Source organism: Typha latifolia, chromosome 11 (assembly GCF_019914945.1).
Source record: "Typha latifolia isolate L0001 chromosome 11, TyphaL0001v2, whole genome shotgun sequence".
Lineage (NCBI taxonomy): Eukaryota > Viridiplantae > Streptophyta > Magnoliopsida > Poales > Typhaceae > Typha > Typha latifolia.
In genome coordinates this window covers 188,108-212,141 of record NC_133096.1, presented here as the reverse complement: position 1 = coordinate 212,141, position 24,034 = coordinate 188,108, and the positions used below count along the sequence as shown (strand labels likewise).

Below are 24,034 nucleotides of genomic sequence, written 5' to 3'. Positions count from 1 at the left end.
TTGACATCTTATTCTTTCTTCCTTAAATGAATTAAAATGTGTCTTTATTAAACTAATTAGAAATAGTTTTTCCACAAATATTTAGAAGGATTCTTAGTTGAGTCCTATTCCTCTTGACTAGTGGCTAACCTATCTTAACTTATAATTAAGGCACTCCATTAGATATGTTTCCCAGCTTATTGTGAATAGCCAGTAGGACTATGAAACTGTTATGACTATGTTTAGTCCTTAACACATCGATTCAATCCTTAGTATCAATCTTTCCATTCAGAATCTTGATGATATGTGGATTAAGACTTATTAGTTTCTTACCGAATACGCCTCATCCAAGTCGGCTTATTAGTTTCTTAAGTCTCCTAGTGAGATCTCTCCATGCTGGGATGGCTGGAATAAGACTTGGTCTCATCAGGTTCTCCCTAAGATCAAAGTTTTCTTATGGAAGATGGCTTAGGGCCGTCTACCTACTAAAGCCTATTTATTCTCTTTAAGATTGGCGTCAGATACTAGTTGACATATGTGCTCTATTACGATAAAAATTCACTATCGACCATCTTTTCTTTAATTATAGAGTGGCATCAAATCTTTGGCTCTCTAAAAGCTCATCTAGCAAATTATGTCAGTTAAGAGGAGAGATAGTATACTAATTTTTAGATCCATGTGGGTAACGAGTTATTGAATTCTGAGAAGACCTAGGTTTAGTGCTGTTGTGCTGTTCTACTATAACAAATCTGGAAGTTAAGAAATAAACTCATATTTTCTAATGAGAAAAGAGCTTTAGAATATTTCAGTTTGAACTATAGCCTTTACGAATGAATATTATGTTCAACTATATGTTGGAAAAATAAAATCTAGCCCAACACCCACATATATTAAATGGGATCCCCCGTCCCTTAGGTGAATCAAAGTGAATTCAAATGGTTCTTTTGTTAATTGATTTGTGGCTGGTGGGAGACTTCATAATCTAATAGACTAATGATCGTAATCTCATTGCAGAGTGCAGATGTGGATCCTACAAATTGATACTTATCGTAAAAGCAAAAGCAATGAAAGAGACTCTTATGTGCATAGTTCATACGGGTTACTCAAATATATGGCTCAAGTCCGACTCAACTATCTTGGTGAGCATTTTGAAAGATGGTCAACAGTTTTCATGGACTATTTTCTCTATCATCGATGTCATTAAAAATTGAACTAATAATTTCAACAATTGTAAAATTACTCATATGTCTATTTCTCGTCAATATAATCTTGGTGCTGATTGGCTTGAAGAAAAAGGAAAAATCATTGGCTTATGAGTTTACTTGGGATGAGAATATTCCTAGAACTTGTGCAACTTTTGGTCTCCTATTCTAATGGAGACTTTTATACCTAGTTAACTACTTAACATAATTTTGTTCCTTTTAAAAAATTATATTTTATAAGTAATAATAGTTTGGGTTAAATATATTTTCTCATCCTGCTCAAAATTGTTTTATCCATGTGCTTCAAAAGTTCTCAAATAAGTTAATAAAAACATGTACTTATGATTAAAGTAACACTGTTATTTTTTTTTTGTTAAACTTATATACAAAATATGCATATTGTACAGTAAAATATATTTAACTCTAATATTTTCTATCATTATTTATTACCATCACCGGCATGCGTTGCATATTGTACAGTAAAATAATAGTCAAACAATTCAGTTAAGGCCCATAAAGATGGAACTAAACTGACAAAATAATTGATAGCTAAACAGATAATAAATAGTTTAACGACTTTTAGCGAGAGCACGTAACCATCAACGAATAACGAAGAGGGTGGATGCGGATATTTAGCTCGCATAATTAAAGTTATTCGCATCATAACCACGAATTTTGAAGGTTGGTCGGTCTCGCACGCGTCTCCGTCTCCGTCTGCCTCTCCCTCTCCCTCTCCCTCTCCCTCTCCGTCTCCGTCTCCGATCTCTTATCGTCGACCTCAGCTGCCGTCGCCTCCCTTCTCCTTTCCCTTTTCCTTTCCCTTTCTGGGCGAGGAAGAAAAAGTAGGGTTTCTTTTTTTCGTTTCCTCTACGTCTCCTCCTCCTATTAATCGTTCTTTGATCTATCTCTGAGTCCTCGATAAGGCGGATTCGGGGGCGGATCTCTCGAAGGTAGCTAAAGTCCCTCTATGCGATTAATTTTTAAGTTTCACGATGCTATGCTGTTTTATCCTTTGATTTCAGAGTTGGATCTCGGTTCGTTTTTTGGGTGATATAATGTGATTGTTTTTTCTTTGTCGATCTTCTGTGTTCGTTTTCTGAGATCTCGACGAAGGATCGCATGAGATCTGTCCATGATTTACTTTTTGTTGGTTGCTTAAGAGTAAAGATGGGTAAAGTTTCGCCTTTTTATCTTTTACGTGATCAGTGTCTTCTCTTCTAATTATTGTCAAAGCAAATTCTTATGCATCTGGTATTAAATGAGACATGTCCGGGCAACTACATTAGTGTTTAGATTCAGAGATTTTGGCAGAAGTGGAAGATAGATTGCAATCATTTTTGAGAAAGAAAGGGAATGATGTAGTTAAGTTTAATTCCTGCAGCCGGTTCTTTCCAACACTCGAAAGAAAAAGGAATAACAAAATATGAAGTGAAGAGGAAAGTTCATGCGACATATTTCTTGCAATTTGTCTATATCCCTCTAGCATGCAATGGCTGTCAGTTAGTCTCTCATCAGTTCTTATTCCGTATCACTGTAATGCTTTTAGTCTTCAGGGAACCTTCATATTGAATACTCTCTTTTTTCCCTTCTATATGCCATTTTTCTTGTAATCTACTAGTTTGTGATGCTAGTTCTTAATTGTTGTCTATTTAGTCATATTGTTTTATTTATGTCGTACTATGACTCGTCCACTCCCAAAATTCTTAACTTAGCACCACTAGCTGAAATAAAATTCCCACCCTTTGGCTTCCAATAAAGTTAGGTGATTAACCATTTGTGAAGGCCTTCATAACTGATGCTCGTTTCTCTTGGCGTTGGACTGGGGTTTCACATAATTCATTGTATAGATCTCCATTATTTTGCAACACCAAGATATTATACCCAAACGCTTTGTTGTTTTTAATTTACATCCTTTTACTTGTCTGGCTTTGTGGTACCTAGCAAAGATGCACATCTTTGAGAATGCTCACATTATGTTAGACATTGAGAAGAAAATAGATTGACATTATAACTTATTAGAAAGCACAAAATTACAAAATCCATTCTAGCAGAATTTCTCATAATCTAAATTTATATTCCCACAATTATGGACGATCTAACCTCTGTTCCATCTTTTCATTTTCCTTCATCAAATAAAAATTATGTTCATGTGCAATTTAAGCAGAGTCATACTATTTTATGGTGATTTTGTATGGGACCTCAAATTCATTAAAATAGATTCAGCTAGGCATGCTCCAGATGTAGAAGACTTGTGGATACACTGATTCTTTGGAATTATGCAGGTTGTTTCAACTTTCAAGCTATAGACTGTAGATCGCATATTTTCTTGATGAAACTTTGTCAGCTACAATGATGTAAAGATAACTTGCAGTTGAATATCACCTTAAGATGGAGTTGTTGGCAACAAAAAACTTATAGAAAGAACATTTCTTAACCTATCCAGAGGAGATCTTTAGTCATTTTGATCCATGGGCGAGTGGGTTATTGGAGCCCTGATCAACATAGTTGGGAGTATTGCCATAAATTTTGGGACTAACCTTCTAAAATTGGGTCATGATCAGGTACTTAATTTTTTACTTCCTCTTTGAATTTCTTGCATGATAAGTTTTTCTTATGTGCTTTACTTATTTCATCATTTGGTATATCAACAAAAGTTCTTTTGCACTCTGCTTCTCAAGTTTTCTCTGAATGACTTAAAATGCATGCATTACCTTGCTGTTTCATTGGGTCGGGATTTCTAAACGATTTAAACTGCATTCATGGTTCACTATAATAAATCATGTTTGCTAATAAACTTGTCACAACGTGTAGTACACAATTTTGCTCTAGGTGAGTTCAACCTTCTGTATTCTGGTTTCACTCCCTTGCTAAGTGGTTTATAGGAAAATAAATTAACCAGGCGGAAACATGAACTGATCTTGAAAGTTGCTCTCATTCCTCCAAATTTTTCATAACAAAACATTGTTATTTTCCTTTTCTCAGACACTATTTTTAGAAACAAGTTCTTTTGCTCAAGTAATATGTTACATTTTTTTTCCACCATGTATTATAACCTTGGAAACTAGAGGATGACTTGAGTGTGAGCAGCAACAATAATGAAATTAATTGTATTGGTTCCTTTCTGTAATAATCATAGTTTCAAGTTTCGGTTTCGGCTCGTATAGAAAACAAAACATTTCATTAAGTTTTTGTTGGTTTTCTAGTTTTATTGAATAGTCTTTTTTATTTATTTTTCAATGCATCACATAAGATCTAATAATATTTAAGCAATGAGGTTGATGTTGAATTAGGTACAAATTGGATTGAAGTGAAATTCAGCTTTGAAGCCAAAACTTACTTCAAAAAAATGTTATTAGGTTTCTTTCGGTTGGATGCTAGTTTTGGGGGGATAATTTGAATGGATAGGACCAAAACTCAATGAAACATATCATTTTCGGATTAAACTTCAAACCATGGTTATAACTAGAACTTTATTGGCTTATTTGTAAACTTACTTGGTTACTTCCCATTAGGTTATACATAACTTGTCAGGATTGTCGTGTCGAACAACATGAAGCATGCTAGTAGACACTTGTCTTGCCGGTGCAGTTTTAGCATGTGGCACGAGGGGTGTCATATGACACCCCTCCTCTCGCCTCTTGGCAGCAATTTGCTGCTGCGAAGAAGCTTCTAGAGGCTAGTAATGGCGGAGGATGGTCAGAGGCATTTCTAACCAGCGGAGAGTTGGAGGAGATCATGACAAAGAAGATTGGGAAGTTGTAATGGCGGTGAAGGGTTGAGGTGACGATGTACTCAAGCGAATCATCTCGTAAAAAGGATCCCATTTGCGGATCCTATATATCACAACTTGTTTGCCTCATCTTCTCCATAGATAGGGCATGACGATGATCGCTAACGAGCGAGTAAGGCAATGACAAGGGCTGCCTTTGTTCTTGCGGTGTGGTTGGCAAGCGTTGCTGCACATGTCGTGCCAGCTATGGACAATTCTTGGGTGATGTTATTATTTCCTTGACTTTGGGCATGACATAGCTGGTTGACATACGTGGCTAGAAAGCCAATTGTATGAGTTACATTCTCTAAACGTGATACATATAGTGCTTTGTAAATCTGCTTAATAAGTCTAAGCAAGTGAAAAGAGGGATATTAGAGAACCTTCATGAAAAGTAAATTAGCAAGAAAATCCTTTTATGTTAAAGAAGAAATGGCTTAATTTTCTTCTTCATGCTTCTTACTTTTTACTCGTAAGAAACCAAGTATATCTTTCTCTTTAGCTCTGTTATGTACTTGACTTCCCATAGAAGGGAACGAAAAAAGATATATCCATCGGCATCCTCCCTGCAATTAAGACTTGAGAAGTAATAAAGTAAATATACATCATATGTGCATATGCTATCCAACATTTCCCTCGGTCCATTTTGGCATGTTTTCGATCGTTCTAAATTTATAATAATTTCTTTGGTAGCGAGAGAGGCTCTCCATACTTTGCAGCGATGAAGGCAATGACAAAATTACTCTGAAACCAATTATACATTTTCAGACATGGAGAGTGGGTATATTTCTTTTAAATACCATTATTTTCACTCATGGTTACTGGAAAGTTAAAGGCAATTTATTTACTTTGAACGCTGAAACTTTGATGCAGGTATACTCTTTTTTGCTCTGGGCAACTGCCTTAACTTCATTTCCTTTGCCTATGCAGCGCAGGTTCTCTTACATATTTTTCTCTTAATTTATAGTGTGCAGATAATTGGACCTTCTTAACATGACTAGAAGCTGTATCATTCATTCCAGCATCAGAAGTAATCATGAGCCATTATGCATTATTGCACTTTGGTCTATCGAACATGCATTTTTTTATTGATTTATTAGACTTAAACTGAATGCTTACAAAACAACTATGCCAAAAAGAAAATATATATCTTCTAAAAGGAAAGAGAGTTGGTATTCAGGGTTATTGTATCACTATGCAACACGCTAATACATATTGAAGGACAATTGATGATGCTGTCTTAAATATCTCAGTTGTATCACTATGCAATGCACTAATACATATTCACTTTGCAAACAAGCTCGTTGCATGGTCTTGTAGATCACAAGATAGTAAGATATGCCTGGTGACATGTTTAAGTATTTAGGCATGTTGTTATCAATTTTTTGGTGTTCACTTCTGATGTCTATGTGCATCTGAACAACTCAAGTTATTAAGGTTCAAATAATCTTCAATTTCTCTTAATCATTGTAAATAATTTTGAAGCTCTAATTTCCATAGAAAACAGTATTAGTAGAATGTACTCTTGAACTTCACTTTACCACTTACCTACTTAAATTTCTGTTCACTTGGAAGGTACTGAGCTTGGTCCTTGTTTTCTGTTCTCTTTTCCTGAAACTATTTATTATTCGTGTTCCATTGCAGTCGCTTCTTGCAGCTCTGGGCTCAATTCAGTTTGTATCTAATATTGCATTTGCTTACTTTGTATTAAGTAAGACAGTATCCGTGAAGTAAGCTCTCTTCCTTGCAATTGTTATAGACCATCTGTTAGTACATATACTTAAAATCTGATCAATGAGATTTTAATTTTCTTTTCAGGGTTATTGTAGCGACAGCTTTTATTGTTTTCGGTAACATCTTCTTAGTTTCTTTCGGGAATCACCAATCACCTGGTATCGACTTTATCTGTGCTTATTTATGGAGTGATCAATATTATAGATCTCAAAACACCATTAAACCAGACATACCTTTCAAGGAAGATTGATCAGTTCTGGGATCTAGAATAAAGTTGCTGAATTTTTCAACTTCTTTTTTGCAGTTTACACACCAGAGCAATTGATCGAGAAATACAGTAATTTGGTCTTTCTTCTGTATTGCCTGTCTTTGGTGTCAGTGGTTGCTCTCAATCAGTATATCTACAGGTGAGACAGTGTTCATATATTTAAATGTATCAACTAACACAGGCTTCCACATGTGGCATGCCTTCAGAGTGTTTCACCTCTGTAAGAGTATATTATTTGCACCGAGAGTGAACTTCCTGACAATTAAATTGCATTAGCAGGAGAGGTGAAGCTAATCTCTCAGTTTGTGGGCATGATTTTAGTGCCTATTGGCATACGTTACTGCCATTTTCTTATGCCATCGTTTCTGGTGCTGTTGGATCCTGCTCGGTATTGTTTGCAAAATCATTGTAAGTTGATCAGCTATAATGGATTAAAGTTTTTGCACGTGATAGACATAACAATTTGTTTTCTAATTTATCTTTTCTCTGACATGCATTTATTTTCGTCTGTTTTTTTTTCAAATTACTATTCAGGTCTAACATGCTGAGATTGATAGTTGGCAGCAACTATCAGCTGCATAGCTGGTTTACATATTCGATGCTTTTACTATTTTTCAGCACTGCCGGGTTTTGGGTAATATCATGACGCAGAACAATAGTATTTGATCATTCACTTCTTGTTTATGTTTTACCTAAAGCTCTTCAGTTCAACTTGTCTGATTAATCTTCTCTATATTGCAGATGACAAGATTGAATGAGGGGTTGTCTCTATTTGATGCAATTCTTATCGTCCCAATGTTTCAGATTGCATGGACCTTCTTCTCCATTTGTACAGGATTTGTGTACTTTCAGGAATATCAAGTGAGCATTTATTCATAGAGATCTCTAACACATCTTCTCCTTAATTTCCCTTCTGGGATTTAAAAATTTAGATTGCTTTGACAGGTATTTGACACACTAAGAATAACAATGTTCCTATTGGGTATGATGTTTGTATTCATTGGCATCTCCTTGTTAGCACCTGATGACACAAAAGGTATTACAGCTAATATTCCTTTTAGTGCTCTTATAATTGGAAGTCAAGCTCAGTTTGTGAATATTTTTTAATCAGCAAATGACACAAAGGATTCTTCCATCACAAGTCAAGGTCTTGCAACTGATTTAAACAGGTACTTCATAAGTTTTTTATGGTCCTAAATTGTTTCAATACATAGGTGATTATTTGAATATCTATACTTTCATGTCTTTCATCATGGTTAGTTTTTGTTACTCAATGAGACGTTGATTAATCAGATTATCAGCTTACTCGTGAATCACATCCCTTTCTTGTATAATTTCTTACTTTCAATTAGAAATAACATGAAAGCTTATTGTTTTGTAGGCTTTCCAAGATGCAAAAAGAGGAAGCTGAAGTAATTGATATGAACACCTTTGTGCATGCACTGAAGGCGAAGGCAAAATCTATATTAGTGAAGGCAAAGGTGCTTTGTCTAGGAAGGAGATCAATTTTTGCAATGTCTTTGATTGCGCTCTAGAAGTTCTCTTTTCATTTAATCTGGTTTCTACTGCAGGCTGCTTGCTCTGTCTCATTAGGCCTAGGTGAGGAGTCAATTAGTGCTTCCTCAGTACTTGTCATGCCTATGGTCTCTTCGAGGACAACAGGGTTTAGAGGATTCATCTCTGATCGGGCAAAGTTCATTCCTTTAAGAGACTCTGATTGGCACAATACTACTGATGAAGATGATGCAGAAATGCAGGATACAAGATCTTTACTTGCATAGAGCTGCAAGACTGACAGTAAATTTTGTTCTCTCAGGAAGATGCACATTCTTTACTTGTATGTCTGTATACCATGAATGTATAGATCTATAGTTCTTTCAAGATGTAATTCTTTCACTTTCTTTGCATATATCCACCCGTGCCCACGGCTGCAGGCACAGTGCCTGGTTTTGGATTACTCATTCTACCCATTTCGTAACATTTTCAGCTGCTTTATGGGTTTCCTGCTCAAGTATATAAATATATATATATGAACACTATCAAGAAATTAAAAAGAAAACTTGTACGCAATGGCTACTTGTCTCAGATGTTACTATTGGCGAATTGACTGATTAATTTTCTGGTTTTACTGCTAAATATTTGACAAAATAACTTATCATAGTTTTCTTATCTTGGAAAAGTTTTTTCTTCTGAAGTTTCTGAATTTTGAATCAGTAACTGGTTTTCTATTAGTGTTGACTATGTAAACATCTTAAATTTGTTATTTCCAACAAGCAAATTTATACTACTCTGATGATCAAAAGAGTGGATTGATGTGAAAACATATATATTGTTCTTAATGCAACATATTGCCACTTGAGCCCTCCGTTTGTCAGGAATTCACCTCAATGCGGTTTGTGTATGCTCATATTTTGTTCCAGTATCTTTTCCTGCGGTTACCTATTTGTGAGAACAAATTTATCTTTTGCTAGGAGTAAATCAACAGTAGCACAAGGAACAAATTCTACCTGATTTATTTTATCTTCTAGAATTGGATCTTATCCACTATATACCTTATAAATAGTCTTGTGTGTGTAGAGGAGGAGCAAACGAATAAATTATTCTTAAACAGTGTACAGTATATAAGATTTAGTCCTTCAGCATGCATTAGTTTTAAGATAAATAATACTCTGTATATCAATACGTCAAGTCTATCAGGTTATGGAAACGGTCGGTTTGATTAAGGTCGATAAGAAACAACTAAATGTTTGGTACGAAAATCTTGAATCACTACCTCGATCTAGATCACACAAGCATTAATAGCTCATTGATTCAGCTGTGCTCCATGGACGAAGGGAAGATTGCAGCTACCAACGCTGGCTTACCTCCCACAAGGAGACCTTTCTCTGTTGGATGGATGCAGCTTAGAGAGGAGATTGTTTTCATGTGATAGATGCTGTTATTTGCGCTTTTCCCTGACCGGGTATGTTTCAAGATCGCCTGAGACTACTCTGTTTCGAGTTATATATTTGGAGTTAACTATTAAAAGTTTATATTTAAATATTAAAAATAAAATTATTTTTATTTTAGTTTTTATATATTTCTCTTAGTTAAGCATATATTTATTAAAGTATTGACACTTAATTTTGAAAAGTAATTATCAGAGTATCTAATGTAAATAACAATGTTTTAAGTACAGAGACAAAGTGTATACACGGAAAAACAAAACATATAAAATTGAAGTAATTTCGTGATGGGGACTTGTTCTTCCGTTGGGGACTTGACGACTTGTTCTTCCTATTGTTAACCTCATCATATCATTCTGGTCAACTATGAGACTTGTTTCGGACGACGATACCATTAACTTCTCCCATAACCCGCGTCAAGAAATCTCCCATCCTTTCCCAGAAACGAAGCTCCCCCTCTATATAACAATTTCTTACACAACTCTTTCGAAATCAAACCCGGACTTTTTTTTCATCGCGACAAAACCAACGAGAAGAGAAAGAGAGAAATCGAAGAAATCGAGAGAGAGAGAGAGAGAGAGAGAGAGAGAGAGAGATTTAAGAGGGATGGATAAGCGATCGATTCATTTGAAGAGGATATCGTGCAAAGGGGTCAAATCCTTCCTCCCCATACAGAAACCCTCGCTCTACGCCGCCGTCTCCATCGTCTCCGCCAGATCCGATGCCAAGCAGCGTCACTCTTACCAGAAGACCGCCGTCGACCAGAAAGGCGGGGAGAACCCGGAGTGGGAACAGCCGATCCTACTCTACCTCGACTCCGGATCCGATATCCCTGATCCGGATCTTATCCTCCACTTCGACCTCAAGGACCGTGTCACCATCCTCGGCGACAAGCTCGTCGGTGTCGTCCGCGTGCCCATCTCCAATCTCGTGGCCGACGGAGATGTCCGCCACGTCAGCTACCAGGTGAAGTCCCCGGACGGCAAGCCTAACGGCTTCCTTAGCTTCTCGTACAAGATGGGGGATCCAGAGGTTCCGGAACCGGATCCTCGGGCTCAGCCTTTGTCGAACCCGGAGCCCAATTACCAGCCTTCGATACCGGCGTCGGGATCCGCTTACCCACCGTTAACACTGGGGGATCTCATGGGGGTCCACTTCCCTCCGCCGGCCCCGGGTTTGGAGTATTACCCTCCTATGGAACCGGCGGCGAGTTCTTATCCACCGGAGCCGCAGGTTAGTGGAGGTTTCTATCCTACGCCGAGTTATTATCCACCAACGCCGCCTGTTAGTAGCGGGTACTATCCTACGCCGAGTTTTTATCCACCGGAATCGTCAGCCTCCGGAGGACTCTATCCTGCGCCGGGTTTTTATCCGCCGCAAACGCCGGTTTCTGTTGGGCTCTATCCTACGCCGTGTTTATATCCATCGGAAACGCCGGTTTCTGTTGGGCTCTATCCTACACCGTGTTTATATCCATCGGAAACGCCGGCCAGTGGCGGGTCCTATTCTACGCCCAGCTATTATCCACCTCCACCGGAGTTGCCGATTACTGGCGGGTGGTATCCTCCGCTGGGTAGTTATCCGCCTCAGAACGCGAGCGGTTGCTACAATGCGCCGCCGGATTCTTGCGGGTACCAGGCGGGATGGAACAGTCGGTGTTCCTATTGAGACACGTGTCAGAGGCGTAGTGCTGCAACCTGGGCTGCAGACGATCTGAACCCGGAGTTCGAGAAGCTTCGGTGAATTCTATTAATTTGGACTTGTATCTAGAGACTAGTAGATGAAATGTTCTTTTGGTGGGACTTGGTAATTATATTAAAAAAAAGGAAAAAAATTACTCCACGTGCTTTTCCTAATTTTGTGATATGAATTGATTACTATACTACAAATCTCTTCAATTTATACTATGTGCAAATCCTATTGAATACCATATATAGATAGGATTGTCAAGGTTGACGAGCGGCTTGGACTCGGCTCGGTCAGAGCTGAGCCAATCCTAAGTCGCTGAAACCCGCTCGAAATAGGCTTGATAGCCTTACTCATCACCCTCACCCACTCCATCCTTACTCTCATCCACTAGACCACCACCCATAGCCTCACCCTACACGACCGGCCCACCCTCACTTATCTGGCCTCCTCTCCATAACTTCAGCCGCCGTCCACACCGTCACCGCCTCATCCTCTAATCAAACTCGAGCTTTACTCGGGCTTGGCTTGGGCTTGGTTGGACTTAGCTCAAGTTGAGCTGAATTGAAACTTAGTATAATTATAAGGTTTAAAAGTAATGTCGATCCGAGCCAGAGCCAGAGCCGACTTGCTCAGGCTCGACTCGTTTACACCCCTAACCATACATCAATAGTCAGTTTAATCCCACATTAAAGGGAAAAAAGAAGAAGAGGAGAGGAACAAAAAGTTTATTACCACGAGCTACTGCATATATCAAACTGTAAGAAACATTATTATTATTTGGGCCACAACATGTTAATCACTAATCTAATGTGAACTATACAAACCTCTAATTGGTTAGATTACTTTCTTACTTATAATAATGGATAGCTGTTTTGATCTAATCATTTCAATGTTCTGCAATTGTAATTTTGTACTTCCAAAATTAACTTCGTGTCAAGTGGATCATATTGTGGTCATTAGGAAGAGTTTCGTGCCAAGTTGCTAAATTATAAGTAAATTGATAATTTGCAAGTACCTTTCAATGGGTTGAAACTCGATTGAATTGTTATTTTTTTGTAAGTTCCTTTTTTTTTTGGCCACTATACAACCCAATTTACAGAATAATTTAACAGTCTTATTATTAAGAGACAATTATACAGCTCCTTGAACTATTCCTCATTTTTATATAAATTTATTTATTTTAATTTTTACAACACATTGATCTCTTTACTTATATAAACCATTTATAATATTGAGTTTTATTTTTGGAATAATTTCATCTAGCACAGACTTTCTCATTTATTTTTTTATCACAATACCTATCAATTTAAGATCTTTTAGGACACTATTTATTTTTATTTTAGAGAAAAGAAAGAAGAAACATTGATGATGAAATTGTTATTTAATATTATTTTGTTATATATATATATAGTTTAGAGGGTTATTGTGTACTTAAAAAAAATAAGGAGGTGCATTTTGAGAAGTGCAATAATTTGGGGGATCTTTGTGTAATTATCCTCATTTGGTGGGAGGGATCAACTTTTAAAATCCTAATATGCAACTAACCCACCTTCTAATCATCAAGTGGAGGCAACGAGGGAGACCGACTACGTGTCGCGCTCCCATTGGCGGCCTCGACGTGGCCCCTGTTGTGATTGGATGAAACAAGTCACTAACGGCCTTTCTTAAGTTCTTATTACTCCCACCCTTTCCGCGCACCGAAGGGAAGTCCCATAGAGATTCAGAAGCTATCCCGTGTATCTCTGCCGTTGATTTATTATCGTAAGATCGTATCCGTCCATTCTTCTACTTCTCCCTCACCTAGGGCTTTTGCGATCCGATCTCACATTCTCCTTGATCTGTCGTTCTCATCATCTAGGTTATGATGGGAAGGAGGCAACTCGCGTCGCAGCTCCTTCTGGTCCTGATCTCTTCACTCACACTCCAGATCTGGGCTTCGGATCCGGTAACTTTTCTCTTCGATGCCGATTTGGTGTCATTTCCCCCGTTTCTTCGTAATCTGTGGTCCTAATTTGAAGGATTCATTGGCTTGTTTCAGTTGTTCTACGAATCGTTCGACGAGGCCTTCGATGGGCGTTGGACTGTCTCAGAGAAGGATGATTACCAAGGTAAAACTTTTGACCACATTGTCATTTGTCACTGTAGTGGAAAAGCATGGGACTTTCGTCTCGATGGAAGTGTAGTTGCGTAAAGATCTCATCTTTTTGGTCCGATCTTTGGGTTTCCGGATCTTTGTGAAACATAATTTTTTGTTTTGAGCGAGATCCATGACAGATCGAAAATATTTTTGAGTTGATGCATTCAACTTAGCGTAAAGAACAAACTAGCGTTTTCTGTTTTGCTAGTACTGTTCTTTTACGATCTGTTGATTAGAGATGGTGAATGCATATTAGCAATTTAGACAGCAGTTGACAAGATGGCCACTCACCTGTGCTGTTCCTGCCCAAGTTGCTAAATTTGCATTCTAAATTTTCACCCATTGATCTAACGGTCCGTGTTGGACGGTGAGCTGTATATTTCTAATGGTGGGGGCTGTTCTCACGAAATGACCTTTAGGACTGTTGGAGTTGTGCTGTGAGTAAGATTAGTCTTCTTATTCTGTTATTTGGAAAATCAGTAGTCCATGATATAATTCTTGATAAATATGAATATTAGTGTGGTTAAAATACTTCAATGCATTCAGTTAGTTACTAGTAATCTTGTTGATCACATAATCTAGAATGAATGGGTAAAAATTGTTTACAACGAATAAAAGGATAGGTATGTAGGACAGGAAGCTGTACTTGAGTAACTTGTTAACTTGTAGTGTTGAGATTCGTTCTTGAAGAAACCTTTTCTGTAGGAAACAATTACTAGTAATTATTGATACTAGTTGAAAGGGTGATCTAAAGTTCTAAACTAGAGTCCCAACTTTTTTTATAGATCAATGAGAATTTCCTACCTGGAGGTTTGGAAAACCTGTTTTACAATTAAGATCAATTTTTTATAGATCAATGAGAATTTCCTACCTGGCGGTTTGGAAAACCTGTTTTACAATTAAGATCAATTGGTCAAGCTGAGGATGTTGGTCAAACTGTTCAACCTTTTCTGTAAGAGACAAGCACTAGTAATTATTGGTACAGTTAGTTGAAAGGTTGATCTATACTTAAGTCCAACTTTTCTCATAGATCAAAGAGAATTTCCTATTTGGGAGTTTGAATAGTTGTTTTACAATTAAGGCCCGCTTGTCAAGCTTAGGATGTGGGCTAGATGCTTGACAGTATTATGAATGTGGTTGTTATTTGGTAGATTTAAATGTGGATGAAAGAACAAGTATATTAGAGAGAGTCAAACTTGTATTTTTGTAATGTTTTGAAAATCAAATGCGCATTATGAACAGTCACCCCACCACATTGCACAAGACGAAAGGTGGGCGCTAAACCAGTATAGCATTTTAGTATATAAAACAGAAGATAATTATGTATGATATATAAAATATACTAATATAGCATATATAAAAATTTTAATAGTGCAATGTACAACCCGAACGGCAAAAGATCACAATTTATAAATATGCATATATGTGTGTATATATATATACATATTTTATTAATGCATCTAAAAGAAATTGATAATAGTGGGTGCATATTAGCTAGTGTGAGGGAGGTAGAAAACAACGGGTGAGCACATGGCCTTTTATAAGCCAATGAGAGGGAGAGAAAAAACAGAGGGAAAGAAAATAAAATAAAATAAAGTGGTGGTTCGGTTCCCAACGTGAGAAAAGGAAAGAAAAAATAAAGGAAGTGGTAGTTCTCAATGTTAGAAAAAGAATGATGAGAAAATAAAGAAAGTGGTGGTTCTCAATGTGAGAGAGAAAGAAAAGAAAATAAAGGAAGTGGTGGTTCCTGACTTTAGAGGGACAAAAAAAAGGAGAAAAAGAGTAGTGAAGAAGAGGAGGAAGAGGAGGAAGAGGAGGACAAGGGAAGAAGAAGGGGGAGCACCTGGCGGCCCATCGATTTTGCTTGTCGCTGCTTGCTGCCACTCGATTTTGCCAAAGCGGGCTGCCTGGTCCACCGAGCCTATCTCGTAGACCCAACGGCCGAACCACCTCTGCTCTGTCAAAGCAGCTGCTTTGGCCGCTTTTTAAAACACCGATATTTTGCAATGGAACCCATGCAATCACTATGAATTGGGTTGTTAGTCTTTTAATGGTAGTGATGAGAGGTTGTGATCTTGGGACCAAACCTAAGCTGTATCAATATCTCAGTTTGTCTTAGATGTGTTGTATAAAGGGTTACTTACAAGGTGTTTGGCTTACATGTCATCATGCACTTGTTCACGACTCCTCTTGGCAAAGTTCTCCTAAGATGTCTTACTTTGCATCAATGTTTTGAAAGGCAGCCGCGGATGGCAGGCGGTCACCCCACCGCCTAGCGCCTAGGCGGAAGGCGGACGACAAGGCGGGTGACAAGGCGGTCTAGCATTTTTAATATAAAAAAATTATAAATAGATAAATAAACATATATAATATACATAATTACAATTCACAACCATAATAACATAAATACATAATAGTAACAAGTTCTAAAATAAAATACTAAATAACATAATAACAATTCACAACTATAATACCATAATCACAATTCACAACCACAATAACATAATCACAATTCACAACTATAATAACATAAATACATAATCAAAGATTCAAAATTATCACAACCATAAGTTTCTAGCAACAAGTTCACAATCATAACAAATAATATGATAAAACATATCAAAATCATAAGGTCCATAACAAATAACATATAATCAAAAATTTAAAATTATCAAGTTCATAACAAGTTCACAATTATAACATAAAGGCTATCTTCTAATCTTCTTCACAATCTATGGGAGGAACTTCATCTACCAAAAGATTATCATCGGAATCATCATCAAATTCTAGCTCAACATCATCCTCATCATCTGTTTCTTCATCCGACTCAATTAATTGCTCATCTAGAGAAGTGGAAGGAGTGCTACTAGTAGTAACTTGAGTAGATCTACTGCTCCTCTTTGATCTTAAATATTCTTCGGCTCCTGATGCTTCTGTCACCATCTCCCAAGTTAACCCTTCACCTGGAAAGACTTCTTGCTCTACATGATCATTATCCAACCATTCCCTTGCATTATTTCTTTCTTTTGAAACGACTGGATCCTTATCTTTCGCTATCTTTCGATCCTTCATTCTTGTATTAAATTGTACATAAACAAGATCATTTAGCCTCTTCACTTTCAATCTATTTCTCTTCTTTGAATGAATATGAAATTATCAAATCAAAGACTAAATTAATTTGATAATAAAATTCATCAATTTAACTTAGTCAATACAATGATTAATGATATATTGCCTATTCAAAGGAGCTCCAATTTCTTTCACATCCTGAGGAGCTACATGTTAAATTAAGAATCTTAACCGCCATACATTTCAAGTAGGGGACACCGGCTCCATATACACTCCACCAATGAGCTATAATCATAAATAAAAAGTAACTTAGTAACATACAAAGAATAAAATTGTAAAAGACATGTTTTACACTTTTACAACATATGCTAATTAATAATTATTACCTGGGTTGAATTCATCATTGTTAACTTCTCTTGTTAATCTGGCTAGCGGTCTCCCAAATATCCCAGTGGCATCCTTATATGCTTTCATCTCCATATTTGAAATGTGAACATGAATGACTTGATCTGGATAAAAGTTCTCAATACAATTAAGAACACCATCCATTACATTAAAGTCAGTCTCCATTTCATTCAAATCTCTATAAAAATAGTATGGATTTAAGTAATATGCAACAGCGTGGAGATATGTATCAAGCTTTCCATTTGTGTAGTGATCAATTGTATCTAGAAAAGGCTTGGAAGATGTCTCATTATTATTGAAAATGTTCTTTATTTCTTTCTTGACATCTTTCAATCCACCATATATGAATCCCATTGATGGCTTTCTTTCACCATCAACAACTCGTAGCAACTTCACCAAAGGAGTGAATACTTTAACTGCTAATGACACTTGCCTCCAAAATTGGTTATTGAAGATAGTAGAATAAACCCTTTTTCCTTTCGCAGTTTTTGACCATTTGCAGCTTAAAAATTCATCGAAAGTAAACATAAGTCTTAATTTTTCTTTTTTCTCCAAAAGACTCTGTAATGTGAGAAATGAAGTGGCAAATCTTGTAACCCTGGGTCTCACGATCTCCCTTTTTGTGTAAACTGATGCATCAAACTCAATGTTTTGTGATGTCCATAAATGAACATAGTGATTTCCCTTCCACGTTCAATTGAACCCTTAATCCTTCCTTCCTTTGATATCATCTCTAACATCAAATTTATACAGTGGGCAGCACAAGGTGTCCAATATATACGAGGATAATTTTGCTTTAGCAACCGTGCTGTTGCTAAATTAGCAGCAGCATTATCAGTCACAACTTGAAATACATTTTCCTCTCCCACTTCCTTGATACCCTCAACAACAATATTGTGAATGTATTCACCTGTATGTGAATCTTTAGAACAATCAACTGAACGTAGAAAACTAACCCCAGCTCACAATTGACACATAAATTCATAATGCTTCTTCCTTTTCGATCTGTCCAAGCGTCAGTTAAAATGGAGCAGCCATTTTTCTTCCATGCAGCTCTATGGTTCTCCAAATCATCATTTGTTTTAGCCACTTGCTTCTTCAAAAGTGGCTCACGTAACTCATGCATAGTTGTCGGCTTGAACCCCGGACCATACTGACCAACTGCTTCCATCAAAACATGAAATGATTTATCAGTAACAACATTAAAGGGAATGCCACACTTATAAACCTAATGAGCTAAGTACATTAGCACTCTATCTCTTTGTTCTTTTGTAAAAGTATCTTTTATACTTGTCTGTACCATCTTCCCCCGCTCTCTAATTGAAACTTTTGGATCAATAGATATGTATTTGTCTAAAGGACCTCTACTTCTTGGCCTTTTACTTCCAACTTCTAAAATTTCTGGATCTTCTTTTTCTCCAAATATATTTACTTCTGCTCTCAATTCTGCTTCCTCTTTTGATTTATCCTCCTTTCTCCTTTTGTTCCCCTCTATATGCTCTTTAATAACTTTTTTGCCTCAATCTGTAGCTTTTGGACAAGGCGCAACATTACCTCTAACATGAGCAATATGCTTATTGAATCTACTAATTCCTCCCTTAGTAACCTTCCCACAAAATCTATATTTCATCGTGTTGGCATTAATTTTTTTTGGAAGGTATCCATATTGCCACCCTGGATCATTGGAGCCAACAAGCACAAAAAATTCAGATGAAGACCCAACCACAGACGGTGTTTGAGAGGAATTAGTGGTCATATTTGACTACCTGTATTCTGTAATGAAATTGGGCAAAAAACAAATATGATTGATAATTCATAATTCACATTTCAGATTTAAAAATAGTAATTAATTACTGTTTTACCTCCTCCAGTAAAACAGATAGTAAGATATTTACTAATTATTGATTACTAATTTACTCTCTAGTTAATACTAAATACTTAATTACTTAATCCAGTAATTTACTAATTCAAGAGAAATGTTAGAAACAGATTAACACTAAAAGTTAACTCACTGTTAAATCTTAATCTATAATCTTAATTTCTGAATCAATTAGAGGAATTAAGAAATAAGAAATAGAGAAAAATATATTATCAGACAATTACTGAATTAATTTCTGAATCAAATAATTAACAATCTTAATTAACAGAATTAGAGAAAAAATAGAAGAAATGAGGAACTAAGTAATAAGAAATAGAGAAAAACTGAAAAACATATTATCACTTATCAGATAGTTACTAAATTAATTTATGAATTAAGTAATTAACAATCATTAACATATTACTAATTAACATTCAAGTATTCAACATATTAGCAGAATAGCAGATAACTACTTCAATTAATTTCTAAATTAACCAGAGGAATTAAATAATAAGAAACACTGAAACAGAGAAAAATTGAAAAACATATTATCAGATAATTACTAAATTAATTTCTGAATTAAGTAATTAACCATCATTAACATATTAAGTGATTAGCTAATTAATGAACATATTATCATTATTATCAGATAATCACTAAGTAACTAACAGATTAAGATTTAACTACTTTAGACAGAATTGAAAATTAAAAAAAAAATTAACTACTTCGGTGTGAGACAGTGAAACTGTGAGAGAGGAGTGAGAGAGAGAGAAGGAGAGAGAGAGAGTGAGATTGTGAGAGAGAGAGGGGCCCATACCTCTGCAGCAATTGCAGGCGCAGTGAGAGAGAAAGGGCGTAGCGAGAGAGAGAGAGGGCACATCGAGAGAGAAAGGGCGTATCGAGAGAGAGAGAGCTCACCGAGAGAGGGTGCAGTGAGAGAGAGATTAGGGATTTAGGAATTTAGGGATTTAGGGATTTTAGTGAGAGAGAGAGAGAGAAGAAATATTAATGGTTAATGGTATTGGTTAGTTTTTTCAGTGGATATTGGATAATCTGATCCACTATAAAAAAACCCGATAAGGCGGGTTTGGCGGGCGAAGCGGCCAGCCCGCCTTATCGGGCCGCGCGGCCTGCTAGCGCTTTTTGGCGCTCAGGCGGCCCGCCAATGCGGCAGACCGCCTTCTACCAGCGCCATGCGGAGTGGCGGGGCGGCCGGCGGCCGCCTTTTCCGGTTTTCAATACATTGCTTTGCATGGGCAAGGTGTACAAGGTGTGAGCACCTTTGCATGAAGAAGGATGTGACCAGTAAACATCTAGAATTAATGTTCACCCTTTATATGAAGTATCAGTTTCTTCAGTGATATTCCTTTTATAAAAAATTAGCTGGTTTAAATTATGCTACTGTAGGTTTTTGCTCCAAGGATAGATGATATCTTGCATAAGCTTATTATCCATGAAGAAACTACTGACAGAAAAGCTCCATTGGAGATGTATTTCATTTTGTTTGTTCAATATATGCCTATCTAATTTATAGAGCACATTTTAGAAAGTCTGAAAATTTCAATCAGAAATATTGAAACAACAAACTGTGTCGGTCACTCAATGTTAAATGGCACATTTCACAAATGCTTTAATTTATAATTGCAAATGTAAAGTGGCTGTACTTCATGGGTATAAATGTCAGGCACATTCTTTATGCACGAAGGTCGGGCCAAATAGACAACGCCTTTTGAGAAGCTTGTTCAAGTAGAGTACAGCTTGTTCTGTTTTTTTTTTCTTGAAAAGTTTACAACTTGAAAGTATATTTTAAGTTTCTTGAACAATATAGTTACTTGTTATACAAGTTCAATAATAAACTCAAAAACAACTTAATTAGCAATTTAATGGTAAAAACTAGCTATTATATATGCTCATATGAATGAAAGCATTTGGCTGAAAGTGTCATAGCAGCTATGTATGACATGGTCACAGGAGTTAAACATCAGGCATAGAGATCATGCATGCAATGAAAACCACATCGACCGATCATATCTAAGGAAGTGACTTAAAATTCTGGATTAGTAACCTTGAGATTATGCTGTTGCCTCATGGGCAATTTCTAGCATGTGTTTCTGCAATGTATTTTACTTTTACAGAGTGAGTAATCATATGAACGTTTGAGATTAAATACGAGCAAGAAATCCATTCTAGAATTCAGAGACAATATGAAAGTATCGCCGGACGTATGGGAATAATGAAAGCAGTGGCACCTATCCTTCCTATATGGATTGGAAAATTACTCCTGGTGGTTTCTTTTACTATATCAATAGGGATGGTATTGTTTCTAATGGAAACAGTGGAATGTACCTATCATATATTGTTGAGCTCTTTTGGTGTTCCTATTATTGTTAGGCTAGTTTTATTTTGCCAACAATGTGTGACTGCTACTATGACTTGTATATCAGTGTTGTTATCCTTGTATAGAAACACGGATCTATTTTTTCTTGGTCCAACTTTGAATTGATTCCCATTTACTTCCTTGAATTATCGTCAGCCCAGTTCATCAACATTTTTCTATTTCAGGTGTATGGAAACATTCCAAGAGCGATGGACATGAAGATTTTGGGCTCCTTGTGAGTGAGAAGGCAAAGAAGTATGCAATAGTCAAAGAAGTTGATGAGCCAATCAGTCTGAAGGATGGGACCATTGTTCTGCAATTTGAAGTACGACTTCAGAATGGTCTTGAATGTGGAGGTGCATATCTTAAGTATCTCCGTCTTCAGGAGGCTGGATGGACTCCCAAGGGTTTTGACAATGAGTCTCCTTACAGTATCATGTTTGGACCTGACAAGTGTGGTTCAACAAATAAGGTGCATTTCATCTTTCAGCACAAGAACCCTAAGACTGGAAAATTTGTTGAGCATCATCTCAAGTTTCCTCCATCTGTACCATCTGACAAGCTCTCTCATGTCTACACCGCTATCTTGAAACCTGATAATGAGTTGAAGATGCTTATAGATGGAGAAGAAAAGAAAAAGGCAAATTTCTTGTCTGCTGATGATTTTGAGCCTGCACTCATCCCACTCAAGACTATCCCTGACCCTGATGATAAGAAGCCAGAGGACTGGGATGAGAGGGCCAAAATTCCAGACTCCGATGCTGTAAAACCTGATGACTGGGATGAAGATGCCCCTATGGAAATTGAGGATGAGGAAGCTGTTAAGCCAGAAGGATGGTTGGATGATGAGCCTGAGGAAATCGATGATCCAGACGCCACCAAACCAGAAGATTGGGATGACGAGGAGGATGGAGAATGGGAGGCACCTAAGATTGACAACCCAAAGTGTGAAGCAGCACCTGGATGTGGGGAGTGGAAGAGGCCCATGAAGAGGAACCCTGCTTATAAGGGAAAATGGCATGCTCCTTTAATTGACAATCCCAACTACAAGGGAATCTGGAAACCGCAGGAGATTCCTAATCCTGACTATTTTGAGCTTGACAAACCAGACTTTGAGCCAATTGCAGCTATCGGCATTGAGATTTGGACGATGCAGGATGGCATTTTGTTTGATAATATTTTGATATCTGATGATGAGAAGGTTGCGGAGTCTTATCGGGATAATGCATGGAAGCCCAAATACGAAGTTGAGAAGGAAAAGCAGAAGGCTGAGGATGAAGCTGCAGGTCTCTCAGATGGGCTTTCTGGTTTCCAGGTGATGCCTCTCTTGTGCTTCTATCAATTATGAAATTTTTTAAGTAATGCTGTACATTCTGTATATGTACACCTGCTTGAAGATGGTATTGCTTCTAACTATTGTATGGTTATCGCAGAAGAAGGTGTTTGATGTTCTTTACAAGTTAGCAGATATTCCTTTTCTGGCAGCATACAAGATCAAAATTATTGTAAGTACTAAGTTATGTTTAATTTTTTTGCATTAAAGGACTGCTTGGCTTTGAGATATTCTCTGATATTCCTTTTCACTTCAACTAATTGATAGATCATACTATCTTGGTTTTATTTTTTTGTCCCAAATACTTTCAGATTGGCAGTTTTGTTTCATTTGTTTGCCTCTCCTTTTTTATCATTTGGAGTCTTCTGTATTGCAGGATGTCATAGAGAAGGGAGAGAAACAACCTAACCTGACAATCGGAGTTCTGGTATCAGTAGTCGTCGTTCTTTTAACTCTGATTTTCAGAATTTTGTTTGGTGGGAGGAAGCCAGCAGTAAGTCATTCAGCTTGTTGAAGTTCTTCCTTTTCCTTTTCCATTCATGTTCTAAACAAACCCTTAACAATTTTTCTCTTGGCTTGTTGCAGGCTCTAGCTAAAACCACCACTACTGAATCTAAGACTGCCACGACTGCTGAGACTGACGTCCCTGGAACCAGCGCTGGTAAAGAAGAGGATGAGAAAGAGGAGGACGAGAAAGATGACGCATCTGCCCCACGTAGGAGGTCCAGGAGGGAGACTTAGTATAAGATAGATCTTCAATTTTGGAAGTAGAATTTCCGGTATTATGTGCCTTTTAATCTTTAGTGTTTTGAGTGTATATGAAATCCTGATCATATTTCTCCGGTCACAACTCACAAACGATCAGGAATATTTAGATGTTATTTTACCCCAAGAGGATGGTCTGTTTGGTTAGACCTAACAAACAATGCAATGTTTTAGCAAGTTGAGGTGTAATCTTAGATTGCATAAAGAATCTTATGGATTGACCATCCTATTTTTATTATTTAAGAATTTGTTGTTTTTTAACATCGGTCTGGTGGATCTTTGTAAGCCACTGGGGCAAGAATTTGTTAGACATGATATATGATCTGCCGCTTTGCTCTGCCGGAGAAGCTTCCTATCCAAATGGTATACCCCCTGTGCTTACCCACCAGTTGAAGCGGTAGCATATCCACTGTAGAATTCAAAAAGTTAATTGGTAACTCGGATTTGTAGGTCAGGAAAAGTTCAGATATATATATATATATATATGTATCTTAAAATCAGAGT

The 24,034-nt window shown here is 37.0% G+C and overlaps 3 protein-coding genes across 7 annotated transcripts; all 3 read left to right on the top strand.

Moving 5' to 3' along the window:
* Window positions 1–1,822: 1,822 nt before the first annotated feature.
* Window positions 1,823–9,022, top strand: LOC140797455 (probable magnesium transporter NIPA8). 5 transcript variants are annotated; one of them, XM_073150890.1, is made up of 14 exons: window positions 1,823–2,131; window positions 3,464–3,742; window positions 5,644–5,731; window positions 5,824–5,885; window positions 6,595–6,680; window positions 6,769–6,842; window positions 6,989–7,091; window positions 7,232–7,360; window positions 7,487–7,586; window positions 7,694–7,813; window positions 7,898–7,988; window positions 8,064–8,121; window positions 8,334–8,433; window positions 8,524–9,022. In XM_073150890.1, exons 2-14 carry the CDS (start codon window positions 3,650–3,652, stop codon window positions 8,731–8,733), a joined length of 1,314 nt encoding a protein of 437 aa, XP_073006991.1. In that variant the 5' UTR covers window positions 1,823–2,131; window positions 3,464–3,649; the 3' UTR covers window positions 8,734–9,022. The 5 variants fall into 5 exon arrangements, with proteins under 5 accessions (XP_073006991.1, XP_073006988.1, XP_073006992.1 ...); XM_073150887.1 differs by having other exon boundaries at window positions 7,229–7,360; XM_073150891.1 differs by having other exon boundaries at window positions 1,852–2,131; window positions 3,553–3,742.
* A 1,204-nt stretch (window positions 9,023–10,226) lies between these two features.
* Window positions 10,227–11,739, top strand: LOC140797456 (uncharacterized). Its single transcript, XM_073150893.1, has one exon. It carries the CDS (start codon window positions 10,264–10,266, stop codon window positions 11,563–11,565), a length of 1,302 nt encoding a protein of 433 aa, XP_073006994.1. The 5' UTR covers window positions 10,227–10,263; the 3' UTR covers window positions 11,566–11,739.
* A 1,493-nt stretch (window positions 11,740–13,232) lies between these two features.
* LOC140797454 (calnexin homolog) lies at window positions 13,233–23,791 on the top strand. The gene is made up of 7 exons (XM_073150886.1): window positions 13,233–13,347; window positions 13,445–13,531; window positions 13,625–13,694; window positions 21,618–22,747; window positions 22,866–22,937; window positions 23,142–23,258; window positions 23,351–23,791. Exons 2-7 carry the CDS (start codon window positions 13,448–13,450, stop codon window positions 23,504–23,506), a joined length of 1,629 nt encoding a protein of 542 aa, XP_073006987.1. The 5' UTR covers window positions 13,233–13,347; window positions 13,445–13,447; the 3' UTR covers window positions 23,507–23,791.
* The last annotated feature ends 243 nt before the right edge of the window (window positions 23,792–24,034 follow it).

Coding starts and splice junctions, on each gene's coding strand:
- LOC140797456 (XM_073150893.1), top strand. CDS start 10,264: ATGAGACTTGTTTCGGACGACGATACCATTAACTTCTCCCATAACCCG.
- LOC140797454 (XM_073150886.1), top strand. CDS start 13,448: ATGATGGGAAGGAGGCAACTCGCGTCGCAGCTCCTTCTGGTCCTGATC. Junction 22,748..22,865: donor ATGGGCTTTCTGGTTTCCAG/GTGATGCCTCTC, acceptor TGGTTATCGCAG/AAGAAGGTGTTTGATGTTCT. Junction 22,938..23,141: donor CATACAAGATCAAAATTATT/GTAAGTACTAAG, acceptor TCTGTATTGCAG/GATGTCATAGAGAAGGGAGA.
- LOC140797455 (XM_073150887.1), top strand. CDS start 3,650: ATGGGCGAGTGGGTTATTGGAGCCCTGATCAACATAGTTGGGAGTATT. Junction 3,743..5,643: donor TAAAATTGGGTCATGATCAG/GTACTTAATTTT, acceptor TTTCTTTGGTAG/CGAGAGAGGCTCTCCATACT. Junction 6,681..6,768: donor AGTAAGACAGTATCCGTGAA/GTAAGCTCTCTT, acceptor TTTTCTTTTCAG/GGTTATTGTAGCGACAGCTT.